The sequence below is a fragment of the Dromiciops gliroides genome, chromosome 3, assembly GCF_019393635.1.
Source record: "Dromiciops gliroides isolate mDroGli1 chromosome 3, mDroGli1.pri, whole genome shotgun sequence".
Lineage (NCBI taxonomy): Eukaryota > Metazoa > Chordata > Mammalia > Microbiotheria > Microbiotheriidae > Dromiciops > Dromiciops gliroides.
In genome coordinates, this window is record NC_057863.1 from 334,885,757 (window position 1) to 334,912,422 (window position 26,666).

Sequence of the window (26,666 nt, forward strand, 5' to 3'; positions counted from 1 at the left end):
TATGCTTCAAATAGCCTGAACTACACTGTTTCCCCATGAACATAACTGGTTCTTTTACACCTCAATATACAGTCACCACATATATTGTTACCCATAGCTAAATACTCTCTTTTTTGCCAATGTTAATATTTCTTTTCTCCTTAAAAATTTTAAATTAAAAAAACCCTTTTTTTCAGTTTTAATAGTATTTTATTTTTTTCCAGTTACATGTAAAGATAGTTTTCAACATTTGTTTTTAAAAGATTTTGCATTCCAAATTTTTCTCCCTCCTTCCATTCCATCCCCCTACCCCAAGACAGAAAGAAATCTTATATGGGTTATATATGTAAAATCACATTAAACTTATTTCTACATTAGTCATGTTGTGAAAGAAGAATCAGGACAAAAGCGAAAAACCTCAAAAAACAAAAAAACAAAAAACAAAAAAAGTAGAAGTAGTATGGTTCAATCTGCATTTAGATTCCACAGTTCTTTTTTCTGGATGTAGAGAGCATTTTCCATCATGAGCCTTTTTGACATTGTCTTGGATCATTGTATTGCTGAGAATTAAGTCTGTCACATTTGATCATCACACAGTGTTGTTGATACTGTATACAATGTTCTCCTGGTTCTGTTCACTTTACTCAGCATCAGTCCACTTAAGTCTTTCCAGGTTTTTCTGAAATCTGCCTGCTCATCATTTCTTACAGCACTATACTATTCCATTACATTCATATACCACAATTTGTTTAGCCATTCCCCAATAAATGGGCATTCCTTCAATTTCCAATTCTTTGCCATCACAAAGAGAAGTGCTATAAATATTTTTGTACATTTTTGTATAAATATTTTTGTTTCCCTTTTTTATGATCTCTTTGGGATACAGACCTAGTAGTGGGACTACTGTGTATGCCAGTGTTGATATTTTTTTTATTTATTGATAGATCTTTTTTATCTATTCTTTAAAGCCCAATTCTAACAATGCTGCCTCCCCTGCTATCCCAGGATCTCTTCCCTCCACACTGCTTTCTTAGACTTCACATAGCATTTTGTTTTTTCATTCTCTAGTGCCTGTGTTTTACTGTTTATTGTTGTAGAAGTGTCTTATCTTCATATTTTTTAAGAGCAGGTACTTCAGCTTAACTGAACCTTGTATCTATCCTTCTTCCTCAGGATACAATGCTTTGCCCACAACAGAAAATTAACAAATGCTTGTTGAATTGAATTACCTGTGGAGGTTTTCTCTGGAAATACTTTCCCCCAGTTCAGCGGTCTCTGCCCTCCCTTTCAGTCAGACTCCTAGGGGAAAAAAAAGCTGTCACCCTCTCAGCTTTTGGCAGTCTGGTTTCTGGCCCCAGTACTTAAGCTGCTCTGCCCAATTTCACCAATGAACTATTTATTGCTGAATCCACTTTTCTCAGCCTTCATCTTGTCTGTCTTTATCTCTGAAGAGTGTGACAGGGTTGACTGTACTTTCCTTCTGGTTGCTCTCTCCCTCCTTTTGGTGATGCTACTCTTTCCTGCTTCTCCGCTCACCTGCCTGAGCTCTTCATATCAGCGTGCCTCACTGTCCATGGGATATCTCTGTAAACGGATATATCCCCGATTTCTCTCCATCGGCTTTGGTGCTCTTAGCAACTCTCTGCCCTCTCCCTTGGTAATGATATCAACTCCCATTGATTAAACTATCATCTTTCTGCAGGGGGTTCCTGAATCTATATGTCCAGAGCTCCATCCCCATTTCCTCCCTCAAACAGTCTATGATATACCTTTATCAGGATTTCCCATTGTCTCCTCAAATTCAGTATGTCTCACTTTCATGTGCCTATGCTCAGTGCATAGCATATAGCATGTACTTAAGAAATGCTTGTTTGTTGATTGAATTGTGGATGAATTACAATTTATTCATAGACAGTGAATCTGCTGATTCCTAAGGTTTTTATACTTTCTTCCTATTTTATACTTTTCTTCCTATTTTTATACTTTCAAGCTTCTCTCCCATAAAGAATGTAGCCCTCTGATACCCACAGGTTATTGCTAGTCTAACATGGAGTTTTTATAAATATTTATTACAAAATTGAGAAGTGTTTGAGAAGAGAAGGTGCCTGGAAGCTTAATAAATCGTTTGGCTTCCTATGGTAGGTGTTCTTGGTGGAGGCCATTTTACAAGAAGCTTTTAGGAAGACCAGGGCCCTCTACAATGGAAGAAGTAGCCATTTCCTGCCACCCACCCCACCGTTATTCAAGAAGTTAGAATGTTGGATTTAGATTGTATATCTGTCTCTATCTGCTAATTCTAGTGGCTGGACTGGGAATTGAGATTTATGATCAGCTCATTTCTTTTACTTCTTCTTACTCCAGGTAGTCCTGCCAGTGGGTCTTTCCTCCATCCAGATCTCCCCACTCATCAAGAAAATCTCTGAACATAAGGATTTCAAGAAACTTCTCAGGACTCGGAATAATGTATTGGTGCTGTACTCCCAATCTGGTAAGTACTCTTGGTCCTTGCCTTCAAAAGCAACAGAAACAAAATAGAGGGAGGGAAGGAGAGAGAAAGTGGGGGAAGGGAGAGGGGGAAAGAGAGAGAGATTGAGGAAGGGGAAGAGAGGGAAGAAGGGAGGATGGTCATTTATGCAGGTTTATGGCTTCTGGTGGGGAGGGTGTGGGGAGTGAAGAATCACCCAGGAGAAGTGACATTACTCTGAGGCTTATTTACCTTCATCTCTTCTCTGTGAATTGCAGAGAAGGTGCCAGCCTGAAGTGGTTTGGGAAATTTCCTCACCTGGGAGTTTTCTATACCGAGAAGTTCACAACTCCAGTCCCTATCCCTAGGGACTGTTTTATCAGTTGCTTTTGAATAGTTAAGATCTGCAGGTTTGTTTGTTTTTTCTTTTTTTTCCTGTCACTTAAGAGAATCTCTTCAGATAGTTCAATGGGGGAAGACACAGTCTCTGCTCTTAGGAAATTCCTAGTTTGATAGAGAAGACAGGAGATAGGCACAAGAAAAAATAAACAAATGTAAACTCTCATAGTGGACCTTGTGGGTAGAAACTCTAGTTTTCTTGTGAGACTGGGAGACCTGGGAGCATAGGAACCATGACGTCTTTCCTCTTAGCCTTCACTATAGCACCTAGTACAGGGCACATTCACAGGACGTGTTTAGTCAGGACTGGTGATTGATTGACTCTGCCCTGCCAGTAGCCTACTGAACTGAGAACTGGATTTGGCCACCTCCAGCCCTGCCTGCCCTCAGTCTGTCCCACTTTGAAGCTGGAGCATGTGGCTGAATTTAGAATCCCCTAAGAGCTTGGCAGATTTATTGAGGGTAGAAGGCCGTGACTAAGACCTTTCCTCTGACCTCCAGGCTAACAAGCAGAATAACTGATGGGGAGAGTTTTGCTTAGCTTTTGGCAGTGACTTCAGGGAAGGGTAAATGTCTGACTTGGTTGATGTTGTTCCAGGAGAGTTGTGTCTTTCCATTTCCAAAGGATGCCAAGTCTCCAGTGTGCCAGGAGAGACAGCGAATGGCTGGTCAAGTTCTGGGCACAGTTCTTGCTAGTGACTCCTCTTTGGGTCATTAGGACTCAGGCCTGATGGATGTTTTGGACGTGTGTCCCTCTTGAAGCTTGTATCATCTCTGGCCTACAGCCATGCTCATTGGCGCTTAGTGAATTTCTACTTTAAAGTGCTTGGCAGTGTTTGCTGGCCCAATATGCTGGGTGCCTAGGATGTGACTAGCTTCTCTTTGCCATCAAAAGATGGAGAAACTGAGGTCAGCAGGGAGCTGAGTCCAGATAGGATCCATAGAAATGAGGACTCCATAGAGGGCTCTAGAGCAGCGGTTCTCAAGCTCTTTGTTTCATAGATCCCTTTAACAGTCTGTTGAAGCCTATGAACCCCTTCCAGATGAACACTTGTAAGAGTAAAATAAATTCATATGATTACATAAGAAACCATTTGTATTGCAATACAGCTATCAACATATTTAAAAAACAAGGTGACCAAGTTAAGATCTCTTGAGACTACTCAAAAGACATAACCCACCAATCCATATTGGTGAATCTTTGTTATACAGAAATGTATAAATTCTGTCTACTATACAGAAATGTATTAATTGAAAAAGTGCATTAAGGCAGGGCAGGAATTAGTAACTTGGCTGATGTGTTAGAGAATTGGAAGAGGGGAAGTGGTTCTGCTGGACTTTCAGACTTGACCTCTTAGTTTGAGGTAGAAACTGATGGACTTCTTTCATTTCCTGTCTTTTTTCTGGGAGAGTGGAGTTGCTTTTACCCATTGCCTCCTAATTACTGCAGTGGGCTAGGTGATTATTCACCTTCCCTTTCTGTCTGCCCAGGTTAGAAGATTTTCTATTTAGCCTTGTTTTTATTGTGTTTCATTACTATGGAGCCTATGTGGAGTGTGGTTTTTGTGACCTTCAGAGGGATTTCGAACAGTACAATAACTTTTTTCATTACCTTTTTAAAAAAGCCACTTTTTAAAGTCAATTTACTAATGTAGACCTAGTTTCTGCTGGGCTGAAGTATGGGGGTTGGGGAGAGTATTGCAGAGAGGGAAAGAGTAGAATTTGCATTTATGTTTTTGCTTTCTTTGGGTTTCCCCAGAACACAAATTGAACGTTGACTTTTTGTCACATTTGGTTTGATTAAATTCTTTCCCCCTTTCTCCTATGTCTTAGAACCTATATAGTGGGGTTTGGGTACAGAGTCAAAATGCGGAGAACCTCCTTTTAGACCAGGGGCCCTGTGAACATTTTTTTTTTGGGTGGAGCAATGGGGGTTAAGTGACTTGCCCAGGGTCACGCAGCTAGGAAGTGTCAAGTGTCTGAGGCTGGATTTGAACCTGTGAACATTTAAAAAAATATATATTTTGATAACTGTATTTAAATATAATTGGCTTCCTTTACAATCCTTCATATTTTATTTATGCACTTGAAAATGTGATTCTGAGAAGGGGTCCATAGGCTTCACTCGCCTACCCAAAGAGTCCAGGATACACAAAAGATGATGAAGCCTTGCATTAGGAACTCCATGCATGCTTCTTGCCAGCAGAGCTCAGGCCTTGTTAGAGCTGCTCTCAGTGGATACTTTTTGTTGTTTCCATGAAAATCACAGTATGCTTCCTTATTTACAGCCAAGTCTCAATTATCCACATTAATGGAAGAAAATAGTAGTGCAGATAATTTAAAATTTTTCATTTTCATTTTGCTTTGGCATGTATCATATGATTTTTTGGAGGTCAGCAAACCTTCTTTCCTAATGACATTTGTTTTGGCTGATGTGAAAATAAGAATTCATTTTCTAAGCTCACACCTCCCTTGGGAGGTGACCCCATAGTGAGTTCATTGTAAAGGATTAGACATTTGTTATTTTGAAAGTGGGTAACAGAGTTGGCAGAATTACAGTCTTGGCAACAGGGCCAATTTCCTCCTCTTCTTCCTCTCGTCATCTCCCCCCTCATTCCCTCTTATTGTACTACTGCACTCAATAGCACTGGTGGGATTGGCTCCTTATCAGTATAGAAATAAATTAGAAAAAAAATCTTTTGTTGAGTTAATTGCATCCTACCCTAGGAAGAATTCCTATGAGTATCCATTAGAGGTAATGGGGGAGAGAGAGGACAAAGGAGAGGGTATTCTTCCTGTGGCTGCTTGGGAAGTAGCAATATGTTTCAGGTTGGGAATAGGATTTAGGTACATTTGGAATTTTTCTTCAGCTGGTAGCATTGTGTGTATATGTTTAATCACCTCTACTATTCTGAACTCCTGGACCAGAGCACTCTGCTGAGTGATAGAAAGAAATATGGTCCTTGCCTTAGGGACCCCACAATCTGATATGGGATTTAACACACACACACACACACACACACACACACACACACACACATACAATCATTAGAAATGTTTAATTGCAAAATAGCAGAAGCATATAAGTATGTTTAGGAGAGAGGGTGAATTAAAGATTACAGTTTGAGAAAACAAGTCGTTCGGAAAACAAACTGGTATAGTCAAAAGAGGTCTGTATTTGAAGTTAGATGACTTGGGTTTGGATTTCATCTCTGTTACTTATCGTGGACTTGGATGAGTTCTCTAACATTTTCTCAACTTTATAATGAGAAGATTGGACTAGATGATCTCTCGGGGCCCTTCCAGCTACAAATTCTATATTATTATGTTGGCAAGGCTTCCTGAAAGAGGTGGGTCTTTAGCTGTGGTTTAAAAGAGATAGCAGGGGCAGCTAGGTGGCGCAGTGGATAGAGCACTGGCCCTGGAGTCAGGAGTACCTGAGTTCAAAGCCGGCCTCAGACACTTAACACTTACTAGCTGTGTGACCCTGGGCAAGTCACTTAACCCCAATTGCCTCACTAAAAAAAAAAAAAGAGAGAGAGAGATAGCAGTTGTGTCCACACACCTGAAAGGTGGAAGACCTTTAGCTCAAATTTAGGTAGAACACCTTATAGCTCAAATTTAAGACATGACCATGAGAGACAGAGGTCCTGAGCCTTGCCTTCAGTATGTGAAAATACCAAGTCATAAGGAAACGTGTTTTCGAAGTGAGACTTTTCTCTTTGCCCAGGGCAGGTGCTGATGGTGTTGATTTCTGTTACTGCCCACTTTGCTGTATGTGGGAAGGAGGCAGAGATGGTTATGGAGCTGCCTGTGTTCATTTCATCATTGTTCCTTTTTTCTAGCCGCTGCAGCTGAAAACCACCTCAGGTTGTTGTCCAACGTGGCCAAGGCAGTGAAAGGACAAGGCACCATTTCCTGGGTAGACTGTGGGTATGTGCCAAGGGCTCGGGGGTCATGTGTGTGCATTTGGGACTGTTGGTAGGGCCGGGCAGTAGCTGCTTGTTTGGAGGGAGGGAAGTGCATTTCATTACTCTGTGACTGAAGAGACAGAAATCACTGTCAAGTCCCCCTCAGTGGTACTCCTTGCTTAATTCCGTAGTTAGGAGGGGTAGAGGGAGGACTGCCACTGCGCTTAATAGTAACCTCTTGGTATCCATAGAGCCTTTACTTTTCAAAGCATCCTATTGCATTATCTTTTGTCTTCATGTGAACCCTGAGAACTAGGTAAGGAAGGGATTTTCACCTTATTTTGTAGAAGGCAAATCTGAAGCTCAGAGAAGTTAAATGGCTAGTGAGATAATAAATATTTATTGACTTGACGTGTTTTATTTTCAAGTGTGTTCAATAATGCTTATCATTCAGACTAGCTCTTTTCACCAAGTGTCTTTCTAGCTTTCTGCTAAAGCAAGGATCACACCTGGTTGATTATTCTTTACCTTCCCCCCTTGCCCCACACCTGCTCCCCCCCCCCAGCTATGTGGCCCAAGTAAAGAGAGTACTAGATTTGAAGGCAAGAAGACCTGAGTTCAAATCTAGATTCAGAAACTTACTAGCTCTGTCACCCTGGACAAGTCACTTAATCTCCATCTGTCTCAATTTCTTCATCTGTAAAATGGAGATGATAATAGTATCTACCCTCAGGGTTGTTCTAAGAACCATGTGAAATAACTTACGTAAAGTGCTTTGCAATTGAAACAACTCTGAGGTACCACTTCACATCCATCATATTGGCTAACATGACAAAAAAGGAAAAGGACAAATGCTGGAGGGGACATGGAAAAATAGGGACATCACTGTTTGGTGGATATGTGGACTGCTTCAACTGTTGTGGAGAACAATTTGGAACTGTGTCCAGAGGACTATAAAACTCTGCACACCCTTCTACCCAGCAATACCAATACCAGCTCTGTATCACAAAGAGATTTTTTTTTAAAAGGAAGAGGATATTTATGTGGAAAAGTATTTATAGTAGCTCTTTTTTGTGGTGGCAAAGAAACTCAGAGGATGCCCATCAATTGGGGAATGATGGAACAAGCTATGGTATATGAATGCAATGGTATACTATTAAGTTGTGAGAAACAGTAAGGGAGATGGTTCAGAAAAACCTGGGAAGACTTGTATGAACTGATGTAAAGTACATTGAGTAGAACTGGGATAACATAGTACACAGGAAGAGCAATATTATAACGATAATCAATTGTGAAAGACTTCTCTACTCTGATCAGTACAGTGATCCATGAAAGTTCCAAAGGACTCACAATGAAAATGCCATCTATCTGCAGAGAGAGAACTGATGAACTCTGAGTACAGATGGAAGCATTTTTTCCACTTTATTTTTCTTATTTTTTTTAAAAACATGGCTTATGTGGAAATATATTTTGTATGACCTTGCTTTCTTATTAGGGGCAGAGGGAAAGAATTTGAAACAGAAAATAAAAATTAACAAAAAAAGATCTGAAACATGTGACAGAGTAGATCATGTTTAGAAATAAAATGGAAAAGAACAGAAAAAATGCTATGTAAATCCTAAGACAACATATAAATTCTAGATATTATTATTATATGTTTATATTCTCATGAGCTATATGCTTTCTTTCTTTTCTTTTCTTTTTTTTTTTTTTGGAGGTAGTCAGGGTTAAGTGATTTGCCCAAGGTCACACAGCTAGTAAGTGTCTTGAGTCATGATTTGAACTCAGGTCCTCCTGACTTCAGGCCAGTACTTTATCTAGTCTACCACCTAGCTGCCCCAAACTATACTCTTTCTGAGATGTACTGCTTAAGAACCCATCTCATTACTCCATCTTATTCCCCTGAAGGATTTTTAAAATTTTCTTTTTTCCCCTGAGGGATTTTAAGATTTTGTAGAAATAATAAGTAGCATCTTTGCATAAAAAATTGAGCCCTCTGTTCTATAATTTGTGACCCATGGAGGGAGAAAGCTTCTTCTAAATGGAGAAGATTGAATATTGAAGGACTTATATTGCTTCTCTATCATTTGAGCATTCCTTATCCCAGTATGTTCATTTCCTCCCTTCTCATTCAGTTATTAGCTCTTTATTAGGTGTTTGTTTACATGTGGTGGTATGACAGGTACACTATATAATGAATAATGCACAGAGGTGCTGTGATAAGGGATTTTTAGTCTGAGACTGACATATTAACACAAGAATAGTAAATGAACACAGTAAATGCATGTAAGCACAGATTAAACATAAGCTCTCAGGAACATCATGGAAACCTGTAATATGAATGGCTAGCTTAAGCTTAGAGTAGAGTGCTGGAGGTATTTCTGGAGCCAGTGAATTCCTTCTTGCCTCGGTAGCCAGTGGTAGTTGAGTTTTTAGATGGAGGGCAGAGCTGGGTAAAGAGAGGAGATTGCTTAGAATGTTAAACATAATTCTTTTCTCAAGGCACTCCATAGAACACATTTTCTCATGAAATTAACTTTATATATGATGGTAATGTTTGCTGTCCTGCTCACAAAAGCCTCCAGTCATCTTGGTATTTATGTTAACGGTCTACCCCATGGAAAAATAGGCTTTTGTAGGCTGGATCACAAATGTAATCATCTGTAATACTGTTTCTATAGGAAAGCACATTCCAAATTTCAAACAGCCAGTTAAAACTATTTGTAAGTTTGGGGCCACTTGCAAGCCTTATCCTTCCCTTGCTTGGAATGAATTGATGGAAATTCATATTTAGACAGGGTAGGGCTAGAATAAGACATCTTTGGATTATTGCTGTGATATGTCTTAAGAGGAACTACTTGCATGCCACACAAATAGCCTTGCTGTTCCCTGTTTAGATGAAAGATGCTTAAGAAAATAAACCCACAGCCCTTGCCAATTCAGTCTGTTCAGTAGTGGCTAAATTCTGAACTCTAAAGCCTCATTGAGGGTACAGTGAGAGCTCCCTGAAGGTCACTGGAGCCCATCAGTATCCCGTGCAGATCATTTGAGCTGGCTTGTTCTATCATAACTGATGACAGGAATATCTAGCTGCATGCTCCAGCCTAACTTCCCCTTCCCCTGGCTGGATCAGAAGGTAGAATGGTGGCGGGGTGAGAGCAAGGGAAGCCAGGGGAAGAAAGCATCAGCCATGTGTGCTAGGTCTGCTCAGGGACAGAATATATGTGCATCCAGTGTCTGTAGACCAGTGTTACATTTGCTCATGCAGACAAAAGTTGTGGAGATGGCAGTGTGGGAAGATTTGTTAAAACTAGCATGCTGTTTGTTGAGGGAGAACTCAGATGCATTTGTGGTACGAATGTTTTGAAAACCCAATTTTGACTCCTAATGTTGGATGTGGCATCGGTACATTCATAGGATCTTGTACTGTCAATCCTTGGACAGCTATAGATGGTACTATCTACAATTTCTGGTTTATCTTGGTTTTTCTTTCTCTTCATTATAGTAGGACTTTTCCAAAGGGAAGGACTGTTTCCCCCATTAGACTAGGAACTTTCTACCAGACCAATTGGCAAAATCAAAAAAGCTACAGAGGGAAAAAAGGCACAGTGAAATCTCTAAGCCTGCAGGTATAAACTCTAGGGTATTGACATGTCATTCAAATGGAGATAGACTATAAGAAGTCCCCGTAAGAAGGACTTAAAGACCAAGATGGCAGCCACAGTAGAGGCAGACAGCCTAACTTCCACATTCCTACTCCCCCAAAAGACTAATAATAGCATCCTATCAAATAGTGATCAAGCATAAGAAGCTTCAGTAAGTGCCTCTACCCACCCCAGAACTACACAAAACATCAGCAAGAATTCTGCCTATAGTCAACAGGGAAGGAGCTCTCCCAGAAAAATTAGCACCAGTGTAGGCAAATAAGAAGGCAGCCTCCTAATGGAACCACGTATACCTGTAACCTCTAAGGCTCACTATCCAGAGGCAGTAAAAGTAGGAGAATCATAATGTGGATCTTGGAAGCAATTGGGTTTAGTAGCATTCAGACAAGGACCCCCTAGGCTTAGGGTCTAAAACACTCTGTCCTGAGATCTCATAAAGTGTCCTGAAGATGCAGTGATTTGTTTGAACCTCATATATCTGAAATGCTGTGTGGGTTAAGGTTGAGGCCTTAAAACTTCTAAAAGCTCTTTGAATATACATACCCCAGGAAGTTAGAGGAGGGACCAATTGGAGATCAAGGAGGGCTTTTTTTTTTTTACTCACCCCAAAGTAGAATAGAGTTTGGAGCCTGATCCTGACACAAAGCCCCAATTCAGGAACTAAGACTAGGGAGATGAGTAAACAGAAGATGACACCAGCCACTACAAAAAATATTTAAGGAAAAGAGTCAAAATGACTGAACAAGAAGAAGCATTTTTGCCTATCTCATCCAGCACATGACCACCACAGCAATCTAGAAAAAATGCTAGACCTAATCCTGATTGGGAAAGCCAAGAAAAAGTCACAGTGATTTATGTTTCCAGCTCAGGACAGCTTAAGGAAATGCAGAGAGAGAAAGCTGAAGACACTGAGGATAGAAAGCTGGCAAGAGTATACTGAGTGAGCAATAGGGAACATTTTACCACCACCACCACCCCCCCAAAAAAGAGAAAGAGGGCTGAGACAGAGCACTAGAGCAGAAAAAGATCCTAAGGGATCCCCGAACTAGCAATAGGTGCAGAAACAGATACCATCTGACATCTATGTTGTCCATTATCCAGTTCCAGGTCACAGATCCAGGATGGAAAGGAGTGGTTTCAAGTGGATGTGGGCCTCAAGCTCTGTACTGATTAAGGAACAAGTTCCTGAAATGTAGCTATATGGCTTTGAGCCCAAGAGTAGAGTGGTGACTCAGGCTTTAACCCTGCACATAAGCCTGCAGTAGAATAACTAGGGCAGAAGTCCCAGGCTCAAGGGGAATCAGCAATTCAGTCCCTCTGAACTTGCAGAACCTCCCAAGCAGGCTAACAGTGACTGAATCTAGCAGCAGTTTACAGAAAATCAGCCACACACAAGCCAGCTGACCCAAACATGGGTCAGAAATTTACAGAGCGCAGACCAAGAGGGCAGTGAACAGACTTCTCACAGATCACACTATTTTGGGAACATTGAAAACTTACAGCCCCTAGACTGAGTTGTGAAAGCAGTAGAAAGCAGATAGGAGCATAAGTCAGACATTCCTTCCAGAAGTGCTCAGAGCCAGGCGTAGCACAAAGTCCAAAGTCAAGAAGCAGACTGGAAAAATTAAAAGAACCTCACCATAAAAAGCTATTATGGTGACAGGGAAGCTTAAGACTCAAACACAGAAGACAATGACTTGAAAACATCTATCTGTAAAGCTTCAAAGAAAAATGTAGATTGAATACAAGTCCAACTAGAATTCCTAGACGAGTTAAAGAGTTTTTAAAAATCATTTTAAAAACCAAATGAGAGCAATGGAGGAAAAACATTGAGAGCTTTGGAAGAAAGATATGAAAAGAGAATTACCTGGTAAAAGAAGCACAAAATCTTATTGAAGAAAATAACTCCTTAAAAATTAGAATTGGCCAAATAGAAGTAAATGGCTCCACAAGACATCCAGAAGTAACAAAACAATGAAAATCAAAAGACTAAAGAGAAAAAAAAATGTGAACTATCTTATAGGAAAAACAGCTGACCTAGAAAATAGATCAAAGAGAGGCCATTTAAGAATCATTGGATTACCTGAAATTCATGAACAAGAAAAGAGATTAGACATAATATCTTATCATAACATTTCAAACATCATATTTCATAATCATAAAATAAACCATCCAGATATCTTAGAAGCAGAGGGCAGAGAACAATTGAAAATCAGCCACTTTCTAAAAGAAACCCCCAAATGAAAACTCTCAGGACTGCTATAGATACCATCCTGGTTTAGGGAGTCAAAACAAGTATCAAGACCCTATTTGTGTCATAGAAGGAATATGGTAGGAAGTGCTTCTTTCCTTTTTTTTTTTCTATTTTTCTTTCTTTCTTTCTTTCTTTCTTTCTTTCTTTCTTTCTTTCTTTCTTTTTTTTTTGCGGGGCAATGAGGGTTAACTGACTTGCCCAGGGTCACACAGATAGTAAGTGTCAAGTGTCTGAGGCCAGATTTGAACTCAGGTCCTCCTGAATCCAGGGCCAGTGCTTTATCCACTGCACCACCTAGCTGCCCCCTACTTTTGTTTTCAAACAGTTAATGCACTATATGTGTTTTTTGGTGAGGCAACTGGGGTTAAGTGACTTGCCCAGGATCACACAGCTAGTAAGTGTCAAGTGTCTGAGGCTGGATTTTTACTCAGGTCCTCCTGACTCCAGGACTGGTACTCTATCCACTATACCACCTAGCTGCCCCAGTTAATGCACTATTGAAATTAATTTTAGTTGAAATGTTTAATAGAATTCATTTGTAAATCCATCTGGTTCTGGGTTCATTTTTTCCCCTTTGGGGGTTGATTTATGTTTTGTTCAGTTTCTTTTTCTAAGAAAGAGTCATTTAAATATTATTTTTTCTTTTCTATTCATCTGGGCAATTTTTGTAACTATTCATACATTTCATTTTGATTTTCAATTTTATTAGCATATAGTTGGACTCTCTAAGCCAGGGAGTCAAAACAGAGACAGAAGGCTATAGACCAATTTCCTCAATGAATATTGATGCAAAAATTAAATAAAATACTACCAAGGAGAATACAACAATATGTCTCGTTTATTTTATAACAGGAATAGAAAGCTGGTTCAATACCAGGAAAACCATAAGCAGAATTGAACACATTAATAGCAAAAACCATATAATTATTTCAATAGATACAGAAAAAGCTTTTGACAAAATATAATATTGACTCACTTTAAAAAGACCAGAAAATGGGAATAAATGGAACTTTCCTTAAAGTTATAAGTAGTATCTATCTAAAATGAGAAGCAAGCATTATCTGGAATGGGGATAACCTAGAAGCATTTCCAGTAAGATCAGGAGTGAGGCAAGAATATCTATTATTATCATTACTATTAAGTATTGTACTAGAAATGATATATATGTATATATATATCAATAAGACAAGAAAAGGAAACTAAAATAAGCATAGGCAAAGAGGAAACAACACTATCACTTTTTGCAGATGATATGAGAGGTTACTTGGAGAACCCTAGAGAATCAACTAAAAAACTATTTGAAACAAAGTTTTGATTCAGCTTCAGCAAAGTTAAAATATATAAAATAAACTCACATAAAGCATTAGCATTTTTGTCTAATTCCAACAAAATCCAGCAGGAAGAAAAAGAAAAATACCATTTAAAATAATTGTAGAGAGTATAAATTAGCAAGACACACAGAGGAGCTTTATGAACATAGTTTTATAAAGTATTCCCAGTGCTTCCATCTTTCTTATCCCAACATTCGTTTTTTGGAGATCATCACAACATAATTGACTGACATCCATGCCCTCTGCCTATGTAGACTACTTCTAATTGCCCTAATAATCATACCGTTCTTAGGAGTTACATGTATCATCTTCTCACATAGAAATATAAACAGTTTAACTCCACTGAGTCCCTTAAGATTACTCTTTCATGTGTACCTTTTTGTGTTTCTCTTGAGATTTTCTATTCAGTTCCGGTCTTTTCATCAGGAGTTCTTAGAAATCCTTTATTTCATGAAAAGCCCATTTTTCCCCTGAAAGAATTATACTCAGTTTTTCTGGGTAGGTTATTCTTTGTTATAATCCTAGCTCCTCTGCCCTCTGGAATATCATTCCAAGCCCTCTACTCCTTTAATGGAGAAATTGCTAAATCCTTTGTGATCCTGATCATGGCTCCATAATATTTAAATTGTTTCTTTCTGGCTGCTTGCAATATGTTTTTTCCTTGACTTGGGAGCTCTGGAATTTGGCTATAATATTCCTGCGAATTCTCATTTGGGGATCTCTTTCAGGAGGTGATGAGTGGATTCTTTCCATTTCTGTTTTACCCTCTGGGCCTAAAATATCAGTGCATTTTTCTTGATAATTTCTTGAAATATGATGTCTAGGTTGTTCCTTTGATCATAGCTTTCCGGTTGTCAGGAATTCTTATATTATCTCTCCTTGATCTACTTTCCAGGTCAGTTGTTTTTCAAATGAGATATTTCATATTTTTTTATTCCTTTGACTTTGTTTTATTGTTTCTTGAAGTCTTTTGAGTCATTCACTTCTACTTGCCAAATTCTAGTTTTTAAGGAATTATTTTCTTCAGTGAGGTTTTTTGTTTGTTTGTTTGTTTTGGGGGGGGGGTAAGGCAATTAGGGTTAAGTGACTTGCCCAGGGTCATACAGCTAGTAAGTGTCAAGTGTCTGAGGCCAGATTTGAACTCAGGTCCTCCTGAATCCAGGGCCGGTGCTCTATCCACTGCGCCACCTAGCTGCCCCTTTTCAGTGAGTTTTTGCACCTCTTTTTTTTTCATTTGGCCAATTCTCCTTTTTAAGGAGTTATTTTTTCAGTGAATTTTTGAGCATCCTTTTCCATTTGACCTGTCCTGCTTTTTAAAGAGTTCAGTTCTTCAGTGAATTTTTGCACCTCTTTTATGAACCTGTTAATTCCCATTTCATATTTTTCTTGCAGTATTCTAATTTCTTTTCCTGTTTTTTCCTCTATCATTCTTTCTTTTGTTAACACTTCCAGAAATTCTTGTTGGGCTTGGGTCCAGTTAGCATTTCTCTTTAAGGCTGTTGCTTGTAGCTGTTTTTATGCTGTCTTCTTCTGAGCTCATGTCTTGTTCTTCCCTGCCACTGTAGTAGTTTTTTATAATAAAGTTCTTTTTTTGTTGTTTGTTCATCTTTGACTTTGAACTTTATGTTAAAGTTGGGCTCTCCTCACCTGGGGGTAAGGAGGCAATGTCCCAAACTTCAGATTTTAATCATGTTACTATTTTTCAGAGCTCATTCTGGGGATCTGCAAATCTTCAGTGCTTCCATAGTGGTGTTATCCTGGGAGAGGCATGGTCACTGTCTCCTGGTCTATACTCTGGTCTTTACCCAGGAAGGGCCTCTCTTCTCCTACATCTGCAAATTCTCATATGCCTCTCTACCCTGGAGCTCTGACCAGGGCCCCTACTCCCTTGAGACCAATCACAAGTGTTCCTCTCTGCCCTGTAACTGTGACTCGGAACTGCATATGTTTGCCAACAAGTGCCAGCTGCACTTGGAAAAAGGTCCCCTTTAATCCCTTTCTGACCAGTTATCTGACACCCTTACTGTCTCTGGGCTAAGAGCTCTCAAAGTTGCTTCAGCAGCTGCTGCTGCTATTTTGGCTACTTCCAAGGTCCACTGCTGTTGCTATTGCTGTTGCAAACTTTCTGGGTTTTCTTAGGCTGGAAAATGTCACCCTCTTTTATTGGCTCTACTGCTCTAAAATTTGAGTTTAAAGTTGTAGAATGTTGGGAGTGTTCATCTGGGTTCCAGCTTGTACTCTGCCATCTTGGCTCCACCCTTGTGGTATTTTTTTTTTTTTAAGAAATCAATCTAGGGCAAATAGGTGACACAGTGGATAAAGCACCGGCCCTGGATTCAGGAGGACCTGAGTTCAAATCCGGCCTCACACTTGACACTTACTAGTTGTGTGACCCTGGGCAAGTCACTTAACCCTCATTGCCCCGCAAAAAAAGAAAGAAATCCTCCTTATATCCTTACTCAACAGCAGCTTCAAAAACAGACATTACTTTAACTTGGTGAGGGGAAGAACAGGAAAATCTTTCTGGGAAGTATTATCTGTTCTGCACCCTGATGAAAGAGAGGGATTGCTTTGTCACAAATGAATGGGATTGTAGCCTGAAGTTGAGTATGTCAGTATTTGGAGGCCCAGATTAGAAGCAGGAGAACTGCAAAGTTGGCTTTACTTGTCCCTTTACGATATGTATGAGGTTGCTAGGTGATAGGGTGGAAAGAACACCTGGCCTGGAGTCAGGAAGACCTGAGTCAAATCCAGCCTCAGATATTGAACTGTGTGACACTGGCAAGTCATTTAACCATTGTTTGCCTCAGTTTCCTCATCTGTAAAATAGAGATGATAACAGCACCTCCCTTGCCATGTTCTTGTGAGGATCAAATAAGATAATAATTGTGAAGCACTTAGCACAGTGCCTGGCACCTAGGAGTTGCTATGTAAATGTTAGCCATATACACGTACACACACAGAGTTATAAAGTACATGTATTTGTGTGGGAGGGGAAGAGCATAGAGAATATTATTCTCCAACAAAGGAAGAGGATTCTTGCGCCCTGGGCCTGAGGTATTACATCTTTTAGGCAAAGTTGTTCTCAGGGCTTCCCAGACACCAAGGGGAAAAGAAGGGATTTAATGACTCCATTAATTCATTCATTCAACAAATTTACTAATGGAATGTCTTGAAGACCTTGTGAAGATGCTCTTGAAGTTGTTTTTAGGCCCTTAATGTGACTCCTCTATCATCAGAGACATTTGACTAATGATATTCCAGGAGATAGTGGGGCTTGGGATAGGTAGCAAATATTTGTCTGTCCCTGTCCTCCCCCCCCCCCCCCCAGGACTCTCTTCCCCTGCTTTGTGTCACTTCCCTTTGTTTCTTTCCCTCCCATGCTGTACTTCTTTGGGTCTTCACAGTGCAGCTTGTGTCTTCCCCTGTTCCATTTTACAGCTCTTTTCCTAGTCTTTCTTCTTGACTCCTTTCTTTTTTCTGTTTCTGCTCTAATTTCTCATTTGGCTTACAACTGCCTCCTGGGTTTCAGAGTAGCAATTTGTTGCTTCTGGTGTAGTATCTGAGTGTGTCTAGTTTGTGCCAGAATAGTTAATGCTAGCCTTTCCTGTCCTCGGTTTCCTGACCTGGGCTCTGGAGGCTGCATTTAGTTTTTCCAGTGATTGTCATCAGGTTTTTTATATGTATATAAGCAGACTCTGCATTCCCATCACACCCCAGTAGCCTGGCACTGGGGAGAAAACTTGGCCACTATTCTTACAGTCTGAGAGGGTAGAGGAAACTATGGCCAAAGAAGGGATTGGTGTGAGTGAGCTCTGTCTAATATGCTAATTACTGCTGTGAATTCCTCTTTTGGACATGGCTGTCCTACCAGACAAATGATGCTTTCCTCCCTTGGCTTTGGAAGTTACCATCTCTCTTGACTTTTCCTGCTGTGAAATTTCCCTCCTCTCTGCTCTTTCCCTGTGTCTGCTTTATTTTCCATAAAGCTTAAGTCACTGGCCTGGAGCACTGCATGGAAAGAGAAGCATCCTATAGATTGATTAATCAGTCTGAATTCTGCTATGCTCTTGAGTGTGGGGACTTCCTCCTTTCTATAGGTCCTCGTATTCTTCTTGTTTGTACTACAGATCACTTTATTTCAGACTGTCTTGAGGTATCCCCAGGGAAGCCACATTGGGAAGAATTACTCTTATCCTTAGAGGTGGCTCCTCTGTTGCCAAAGAGCTGAACTTCTCACATGAACTCAAAGTCCTGTCTGAATCTGAATCTGAATCAATCTCTCTCTCTCTCTCTCTCTCTCTCTCTCTCTCTCTCTCTCTCTCTCTCTCTCTCTCTCTCTCTCTCTCTCCTTCCCACTCCCCTTCCTCCCTTCTTCTCTCCTTCTCCACCTGCCTCCTCTTCCTTTCTCAACTCGATTGTGGAAAGGGTCAAATTTTACTCAAATCAATTATATTTAGCATCATCCCTGGGCACCTAGAGGAGAAAGGAAAGAGCCTTGAATAGGAGTCAGGAGACACTAATTCAAATCCTGGTCTTGCCCCTTACCAGCAGAGTGACCTCGAGTAAGTCAGTTCACTTCATGGGAACCTAGTTTCCTCTTCTGTAAAATAACAGTACTATTGCCTACCCTGTTTACCTCACAGAGTTATTGTGAGCATAAAAATAATGGATGCGAAAATGCTCTGCAAATTGTAAAGCTATATGTGTGTATTATTATTATAATAGTAGGTGCTTATTAAATACTCATTTCTTCCCTCTGCCACATTTCCCCCTTATCTTTGGAGAATGGTGGAAGTTCTCCCCACCTCTTATAAACCACCTCCCAGAGATGTGAGGTGCGGGGATGGGGGCAGGATTTTCATATTGTGGATAAAAGGTTTTGAGAATAAGATGGCATAGCAGTGCTGACTGTGACTAAATGAAACTGATGGGGGTTTCTGGGAAATGTACTATTTAGTGTCAGCTTTATTTTTTAATCCTCCATTTCCTTGTGCCTTCTGTTCTGGCCCCCCTGCTCAGTCTTTCAGTGCTTTTTAAACAGAGGGCTCAGAGTGAGCTTGCTGAAAGAGGGAGAGGAAAGAAGGGCCCAGGTTCAAACATGCTGTGTCTGTGTCGCTCAGTGGAATCGTAGAATTCTGAGCTAGGAGAGACTCGTCTGTTCCAATGCCCTTCTTTTTCAGATGAGGAAAAGGAGAGTCAACTTGTGCAAGGGTATACAGCTGACTAATGACAGAGCCAGCACTAGAACCCCAAATTTCTGACTTACCAGTCTTATATATCACACTGTCAAATCATCCTCACAAGGACTGGATACCCAGGGTTTTGAGTCCTTGGGAGACTGTCTCCCCTCTCCTAACCACCCCTCCCTCTTTATATTAATGTTTTTGCAGGGGTGGGGGAGGGTCCCAGAAACATAATATGAGAGATTATCCCTACAAACAGCTTTATAAATATATTATGTATAGACAGCAACTATCCCAGACCAGCACCTTGTCTATTCTATAGCAAATCCATAATCAAACAATGTATTTGTATGTATGTGCCCATGTTAGCCATATCTCCAGGGTTATGTGAGGATCATATTATATTTATTGGAGGCAAAAAAAAGGAAGGCTTCATGGTCTGAGTTGGCCCAAACCTGAGTGAATTAGTGAGGTAGGTGGCAGGGTTGTAGTTTCATATGGAATTGAGTAATGGTTGTCAAGTAGCAAGTTGGTGATACCAAACTCAAAAAATAATAGACTTCTGGGGTTTGGGTAGACTTGAGCAAGGAAGGTCAGACTGATTATTTCCCATCTGTGTCTCTGCTGCTAATAATTGGTTCCATCAGGACAGGGGATGAGAGTGAGGTAGGTCAGAGCCTTTAGACTCTCACACCCATTCATAGTAGTGATTCTTAGGTATCCTTTTTCCTGCTGGAAAGAATAAGTCTGAAAGAGGAGGCTAATAGAACCTGGGAAGACACTACCAGGTTCGATAATTCTAGACTTGGTACAAAGCCTGAAGCCCAGAAAGGAGGGGAAAGGGCTCAGCAAGAGCACAAAGATGAGCCATTTTGCTAGTGAATCCCTTTCTATCATGAGCACCACTTTATATAAAGACCTCTGCTGTGTTTCAGGATTGGGTAGGAAGGATATAAAAGGGAAAGAAATGGACCTTGCTCTCAGGGAGTTTTCATCTATTGAGAGAGACAAGAAACACATAGGAAAAGAAGTGTTGTGCCATAGTTACCATCATGCTGAAGCATTCAATGCAAGCTTATTGTCCTGCTTGGAGAAAAATGGAAAGAACTTGAGGAATGCCCATTTTCTCTCCTGTTAGAAAGGATGGAGTGTTCTTAGTCAGTGATGGAAAGAAGCCATGAAGAAAAAAACAGTGAAATGTGAAGAAACCTATCATCTGGGTATGCCTGATGTGGAGAATCAAAAGGTTTGCCATCTTGAATGTGCATTTAAGACATGAGAGCAGGAATGGTAGTCTGGCTCCATCCTACCTTCTCATTCTTATTTCACAGTCTTTTCCTTCAGTGCTACAGCTAGATTGTCTTACACACCATCTCTTAATTTCCCTCTTCTCTCTCTTGTCTTGGTACCTTTACATATATTCTTCCTCATGTCTGTATTGGATGCTTCCATGTTTGTGCCTCTTGCTGTCATGCTCTTCCTTCAGGGTCTAGCTCAGATGCCATGTGCCACCTTCACCTGATCTACCCAAAATGAAGTGATCCGGATCACTTCATCACTGAATCTCTCATTCCACTCTATTTGACTTCTATGTACTTAGTCATGTTCTGACTTGTATCACTTATTCATGAATACAGTTTATCCTCCCTATTAGATTGTAAACTCCTTGAGGGCAAGAACGATGTCTTTTTCATCTTTATGTCTCCAGCTCCAGCTACTCTGGGGTGTAGCCACACCCCAAACACCATAATTCTAACAAGAATCAATTAACAAATATCTATTTTTCATTGATTTTGTGTCATGGTGATATAAATGTAACACAGATTCTCTGGCCTCCCTCTCAGGCCTGTTACGTTTTACCCCTTACAAGATCCTCTGGTACCCTGGGGGTGTTGAGGATTCTCTTCTCTTTGCCATCGGCTTGAGCCCTCAGCAGTTATGTTCCCTCCATTTCTAGAGGGCCAGCCACCAGCACCCTAGCTCCATTTAACCACTTCAGCTTAACTTTTATAAAGGGATATTTACTTAAAAGGTGCAGAAAGAACAAATAGGTAAACATTTCCCCCAACACCCCAGGGATGTAATTCCCCATTTATCTCAGTTCCTACAGAGCAATAGTTCCACAAAGTTCAAGTGCAAGCCCTGCTGGGCTAATCTCCCAAACCCTTGCTCCTCAGAGCTCTGCTGCTGGCCTGTCTGCCCAACACTTGCCCTGGATTTCTGGATTTCCATATCCCCATGGCTCTAGATCCTGAGTTACAGGGTTTCTAAGGCATTGTCTTTCTCCTTTATGGAATGCTGTCACCTGCTTTGAGTGAAGGAATCTTTCACCTTTAGTAAGGAATGTAGGGAAAAGCTACCTGAGTTTCTGAGTCAGGCCATTTTAGGGATGCTGAACAGCTGGAAAAGGCTGTTCACAACCATGAGGAAGGCCAATGCCGAATGTTCACACATGTGATAATGCCATCTTATTAGTCCAGCTTTATCTGTAGGAATTAAATAACAAGACACACAACTGCCTCCTGATGGGGCTTCATCAAAGCTGCCGAAGGAATGGGGATACAGAAGGGGAGGGGGAAAGAACTCAAACATACTCATTAATCCCTTCTTGGCTCCATTTTCATTAGAAGCAGGTAAGGTCCAGAAGTCTTCTGACCTCAGACCAGTGCTTTTTCCAATATGCCAGATTATTCAAAAATAGCTCTTCTAAATTCTAAGGCAAGTCCAATGATCACTAATTACCTAATTAATTGGAGCCAAACCATGAAATGTTAGATAATTATGAGCTAATATTATTTTGTAATTCTAAGTAATAGTTTATGATGGAGTTGTGTTTGTACATGCTACATGTCTTCCTTATTAGGATACCTTGTATTAGCAATTTAGTCATTATCCTCCGGCAATGAGAGCTAATTTAACCCATTCTTCCCCTTGTTTTTCCCTCTAGACCCTTTCAAGAAATTCTGTGTTTTTCAGATTTGTTATATTCTTTTTTTGTGTGGGTTCTAGTTCCCATATGCCAACAAATATTTCAGAAACCAGAAGGCCACAGGGTCCATATGGATGATTTTCTGTGTTCTGTCAACAGATGTTTATGTGATAGCAAGTATTGGTTAGGAATGTAGACTATGCTTTATCTGTGACAAAGCCTTCCATTTTGAAAGCTTGAGTAGAGATGAGAATTGAGGAAATCAACTGACTCTAAAATGGGTTATATGTAGCTTTCTCCTGTTGGTCACCTTCTCAGTGGTGCTTACCTTTTGGTTCTGAGTCTTAGAGTCATGTGCTGATCTGTCACTTAACAAAGAGGGGAAAGGATACAATGATACTTAGTAGCACACTTACCAGATTAGTTGACAGAGTCTCTCAAAGTAAAAATTATAGTTCAAGGAGTAAGTGTGGATCTTATGAAATCCATGGCAACTCAGCAATATGGCAGAAATCTCGGTCCATTTTCAGGGGGAAGCTCCTTTTAAAAGTCCTAAGTCAAGTATTCTTCTGTGGGTCTTAACACATTCACTCAACCTAAAAAAAATGTGGAGTGGATTGTGAGAGACTGTGCAGCAGAGTCAGAGTGAGAGTCCACAGCTAATACTGTGCTATTTTTTTCCGAATATTCTTTTTTTGTAAACTAGGATAGGTCTGCCACATAGTGGTCAAGGAGTTGAGAGCCTTACTTTGGTTTGCCAGGCTTCTTGATGTATTTGAGGTTCTTCAACTGACCTCAATATACCCTAGTTACTTAATTGTATAGGGCTATAATGGGAATTGGAGGAGTTTGCTCTTAGAAACCAAGATCTCATTCCTATGAAAATGCCTATTCATTTGTGTGTGTGTGTGTGTGTGTGTGTATTCTCCCAGTTTTCAGACTTAGAGAGAGCCATATAACTAATAAGGCTATAATTAATATTCACAATTATCTCTATCAGCTAGATAGAAATATGAAATATAAAAGGGAAAAATACAAATTCTTATATTCAGTGTTTTGTTTAAGTGAGAAAACTATACTTCAGTTTGTACTTAGAGTTCATCAGTTCTTTCTCTGGAGGTGCATAGAATTTTTCTTCGTGAGTCCTTTGGAATTGTCTTAGACCTAAAAAAAAAATTTTAATTAAAAATAAAAAAGTTTTTAAAAATTACAAGCAGGATGGTATCAGACCTCGAAAGACCTACATGAGCTGATGCAAAGTGAAATGTACTGTATACAAAATAACAGCAATATTGTGAAATGGAATTGTCTTGGATCATTGTATTGATCATAGTAGCTAAAATTTTCGGGTGATCATCATAATATTGTTATACAATGTGTACAAGTGTACAATGATTTCCTAGTTCTTCTTACTTCACTTTGCATGAGTTCATATAGGTCTTACCATGTTTTTCTGAAACCACCCTCCTTGTCACTTCCTATAGCATCGTAGTACTTCATCACAATCCTGTTCCACAACTTGTTCACCCATTCCCCAATTGATGGGCATCCCATCAATTTCTAGTTCTTTACCACAACAAAAAAGAGTTGATATAAATATTTCTACATATATATGTCCATTTCCTTTTTCTTTGATCTCTTTGAGGAACAGATCTAGTAGGGGTATTGCTGGGTCAAAGCTTGCATAGTTTTATAGCCCATTGGACATAGTTTCCAAATTATTCTCCAGAATGTTTGGACCAGTTCACAACTCCATGAACAGCTCTTTAGTGTACCTACAGACAATTCTTGCTTTATGTAAATTCATACTATGCAAATTCAACTTTATGTAAAGAATTCTGAAAGAAATCCACATTCCAAGAAAACACCTATGTTATTATCTTTTCTGTACAGTACTGTGCTTTCTCCTCTCCTGCCCCTTAGCATTCTGTGACCTCCCACTACCCCCTGCAAAAAAAAACAAAAACAAAAACAAAACCCAATCTTTCCAAATGAAAACAGAAGAATGAGCATTCAGAGAGACTACCTTAGCTGTAGCCACCAGGTCAGGAGCTTGGCTTGAGACTGTTGGCACTGAGAGAAGAGACCTTTGCCCTACTCTGCCCATCTGCCTATGTGTCTAGCCCCTATATATCTGTCTTCCATTCATCCATGTTTGAGTACTGTGTGTCTGTCCCCAGCCCCTCCATGATGCCTGTCCTCTCCTTTCTATGTCCATGTCCAGGCCTCATGTGTCTACACCCCCCCCCCAACCCCACCTCACCCCCCTCCATGTGTTCTCAGTTTTGGCCAAGGCTTTGATGTGGCTGGTGTTGGCCCTGATATATTCCTCCTCCTACTCATTTCTCTGTCCCTACCCCCACGTATCCTTGAACCATGTGCTGGCCTCTTCTGTCCGTGGTTGTATGGCCTCCTTGCTGCCTCTCTCCCTCCTTCCCTTCCCCATGTCAGTTGTCAAATTGTATTGCATTAAAATTGCTTTACAAAGAGGCCTACAGAATGGTCTACTTACATAAAGTCAGAATTGTCTGTATTTTCCCACATCCTTTCCAGCATTTGTCATTTCTGATAGGTGTGAGGTTGTACCTCAGAATTGTTTTTATTTCCCTTTTGTTGATCAATAGTGATTTAGAGCTTTTTTATTTTTTACTGGATAGTCTTGATTATTTCTTTTTCTGAAAACTGTCTGTTCATATTCCTTGACAATTTATCACTTGGGGAATGGCTCTTATTCTTATAGATTTGACTCAGTTCTCTATATATTTCAGAAATGGGGCCTTTATCACAGAGAATTACATTAAAATTTTTTTGATATTACTTTATTGTCTATGGTAACTTTCAGCAAAATATAATTTCCCTAATTATCTCTTTTAATTGAGTCTATTTTTGCTTTTGCCTTGTCTGAGATAATGATGTGATCCCTGCCTTTTTTACTTAAGCTGAAGCATAATAGATTCTGTTTAACTCTGTGTGTCTTTGTGTTTCAAGTGTGTCTCTTGTAAACAGTATATTGTTGAATTCTGGTTTCTAAGCCACCCTACTATCCTCTTATGTTTTATGGGTGAGCTCATCCCATCTGCTTTTTTTTGGGGGGGGGGGCAGGGCAATGAGGGTTAAGTGACTTGCCCAGGGTCACACAACTAGGAAATATCAAGTATCTGAGGCTGGATTTGTACTCAGGTCCTCCTGAATCCAGGGCCTGTGCTTTATCCACTGTGCCACCTAGCTGCCACCATCCCACTTTTACAATTATGATTACTGACTGCATGTTTCCCTCCATGCTGTTTTCTTCTATTTATCCTTCTTTCGTTTTTTAGCCTGTCACTCCTCAAAAGTCTGTTTTGCTTCTGACCACAGCCTCCCTTAAATTGCCCTGTCTTTTATCATCCCCCCCTCCATATCTCTTATCCTGTTTCCCTGTTATTTCCTTGTTGGGAAAGATAGATTTCTATACTAACTATGTGTGTATGTATATACACTTACACACACACATGCACACACACGCACATACATGTCCTTCTTTCTTACCCATACGTTTTTTTTGAGATCATATCAATATAATCAACTAACACCCATACACTCTACCTATATATACTGCTTCTAACTGCCCTAATAATGATCAGGTTCTTAGAAATTACATATATTATCTTCCTATATAGAAATAAAAACAACTTTACCTTATTGAGTCCCCAAATAACTTCTTTTTCCTGTTTACATTTTTTTATGCTTCTCTTGGTTTTTGTATTCGAAAGACAAATTTTCTATTCATCTCTGGTCTTTTTTATCAGGAATGCTTAGAAGTCCTCTGTTTCATTGAGTATCTATTTTTTTCCCTGAATGATTATATTCCGTTTTGCTGGGTTGGTAATTCTTGGTTATATTCCTAGCGCCTTTGCCCTCTGGAATATCATTCCAAGCTCTCTACTCCTTTAAAGGAGAAGCTGCTAAATCCTGTGTGATCCTGATTGTGGCTCCATGATATTTTAATTGCTTCTTTCTGGCTGCTTCCAATATTTTCTCCTTGACCTGGAAGCTCTGGAATTGGGCTAAAATTTTTGTTTTGTGGTCTCTTTCCAGAGGTGATTGGTGTCTCTGTATCTAAGATATCAGGGCTGTTTTCTTTGATAATTTCTTGAAATATGATGTCTGTTCTTCTTCTTTGATCATGGCTGAGAGTTCCCAAAGCTGCTTCTCAAGCACTCACAATAGCCCTGAAGCTGCTGCTACTGACACTCTTGGAGCTACCTCCAAGGCCCACCTAGTGCTGCTGTTCCATGCACTCTGTCTCACCCCCACCCCAGTGTCACAAACCTTTCATGCCAACCTACTAAATTGTCTTAATCTGAAAAAAATGTCTCACCCCAACTTTTTGTTGGCTTTGCCACTTCATAATTTGATTTGAGGCATTATTTTAAAGTTGTTTGGAAGGCAATGTTGGGAGAGTTCAGCTGGGTTGATGCCTCTGATCCTCCATCTTGGCTCCATTTTCTGTATCCAGTTTAAAAAAAAAAAGAAAAAACTTCATATGGACAAATATAGAATAGTGAG

The 26,666-nt window shown here is 40.0% G+C and overlaps 1 protein-coding gene across 1 annotated transcript in view; it reads left to right on the forward strand.

The window, feature by feature from the left end:
- Positions 1–26,666, forward strand: part of PDIA5 (protein disulfide isomerase family A member 5) — a 181,227-nt gene that overhangs the window by 46,086 nt on the left and 108,475 nt on the right. The window contains exons 2-3 of the mRNA XM_043998311.1: positions 2,341–2,467; positions 6,688–6,775. Of these exons, the coding sequence (XP_043854246.1) occupies positions 2,341–2,467; positions 6,688–6,775 (215 nt within the window). The remainder of the gene's footprint in view (positions 1–2,340; positions 2,468–6,687; positions 6,776–26,666) is intronic.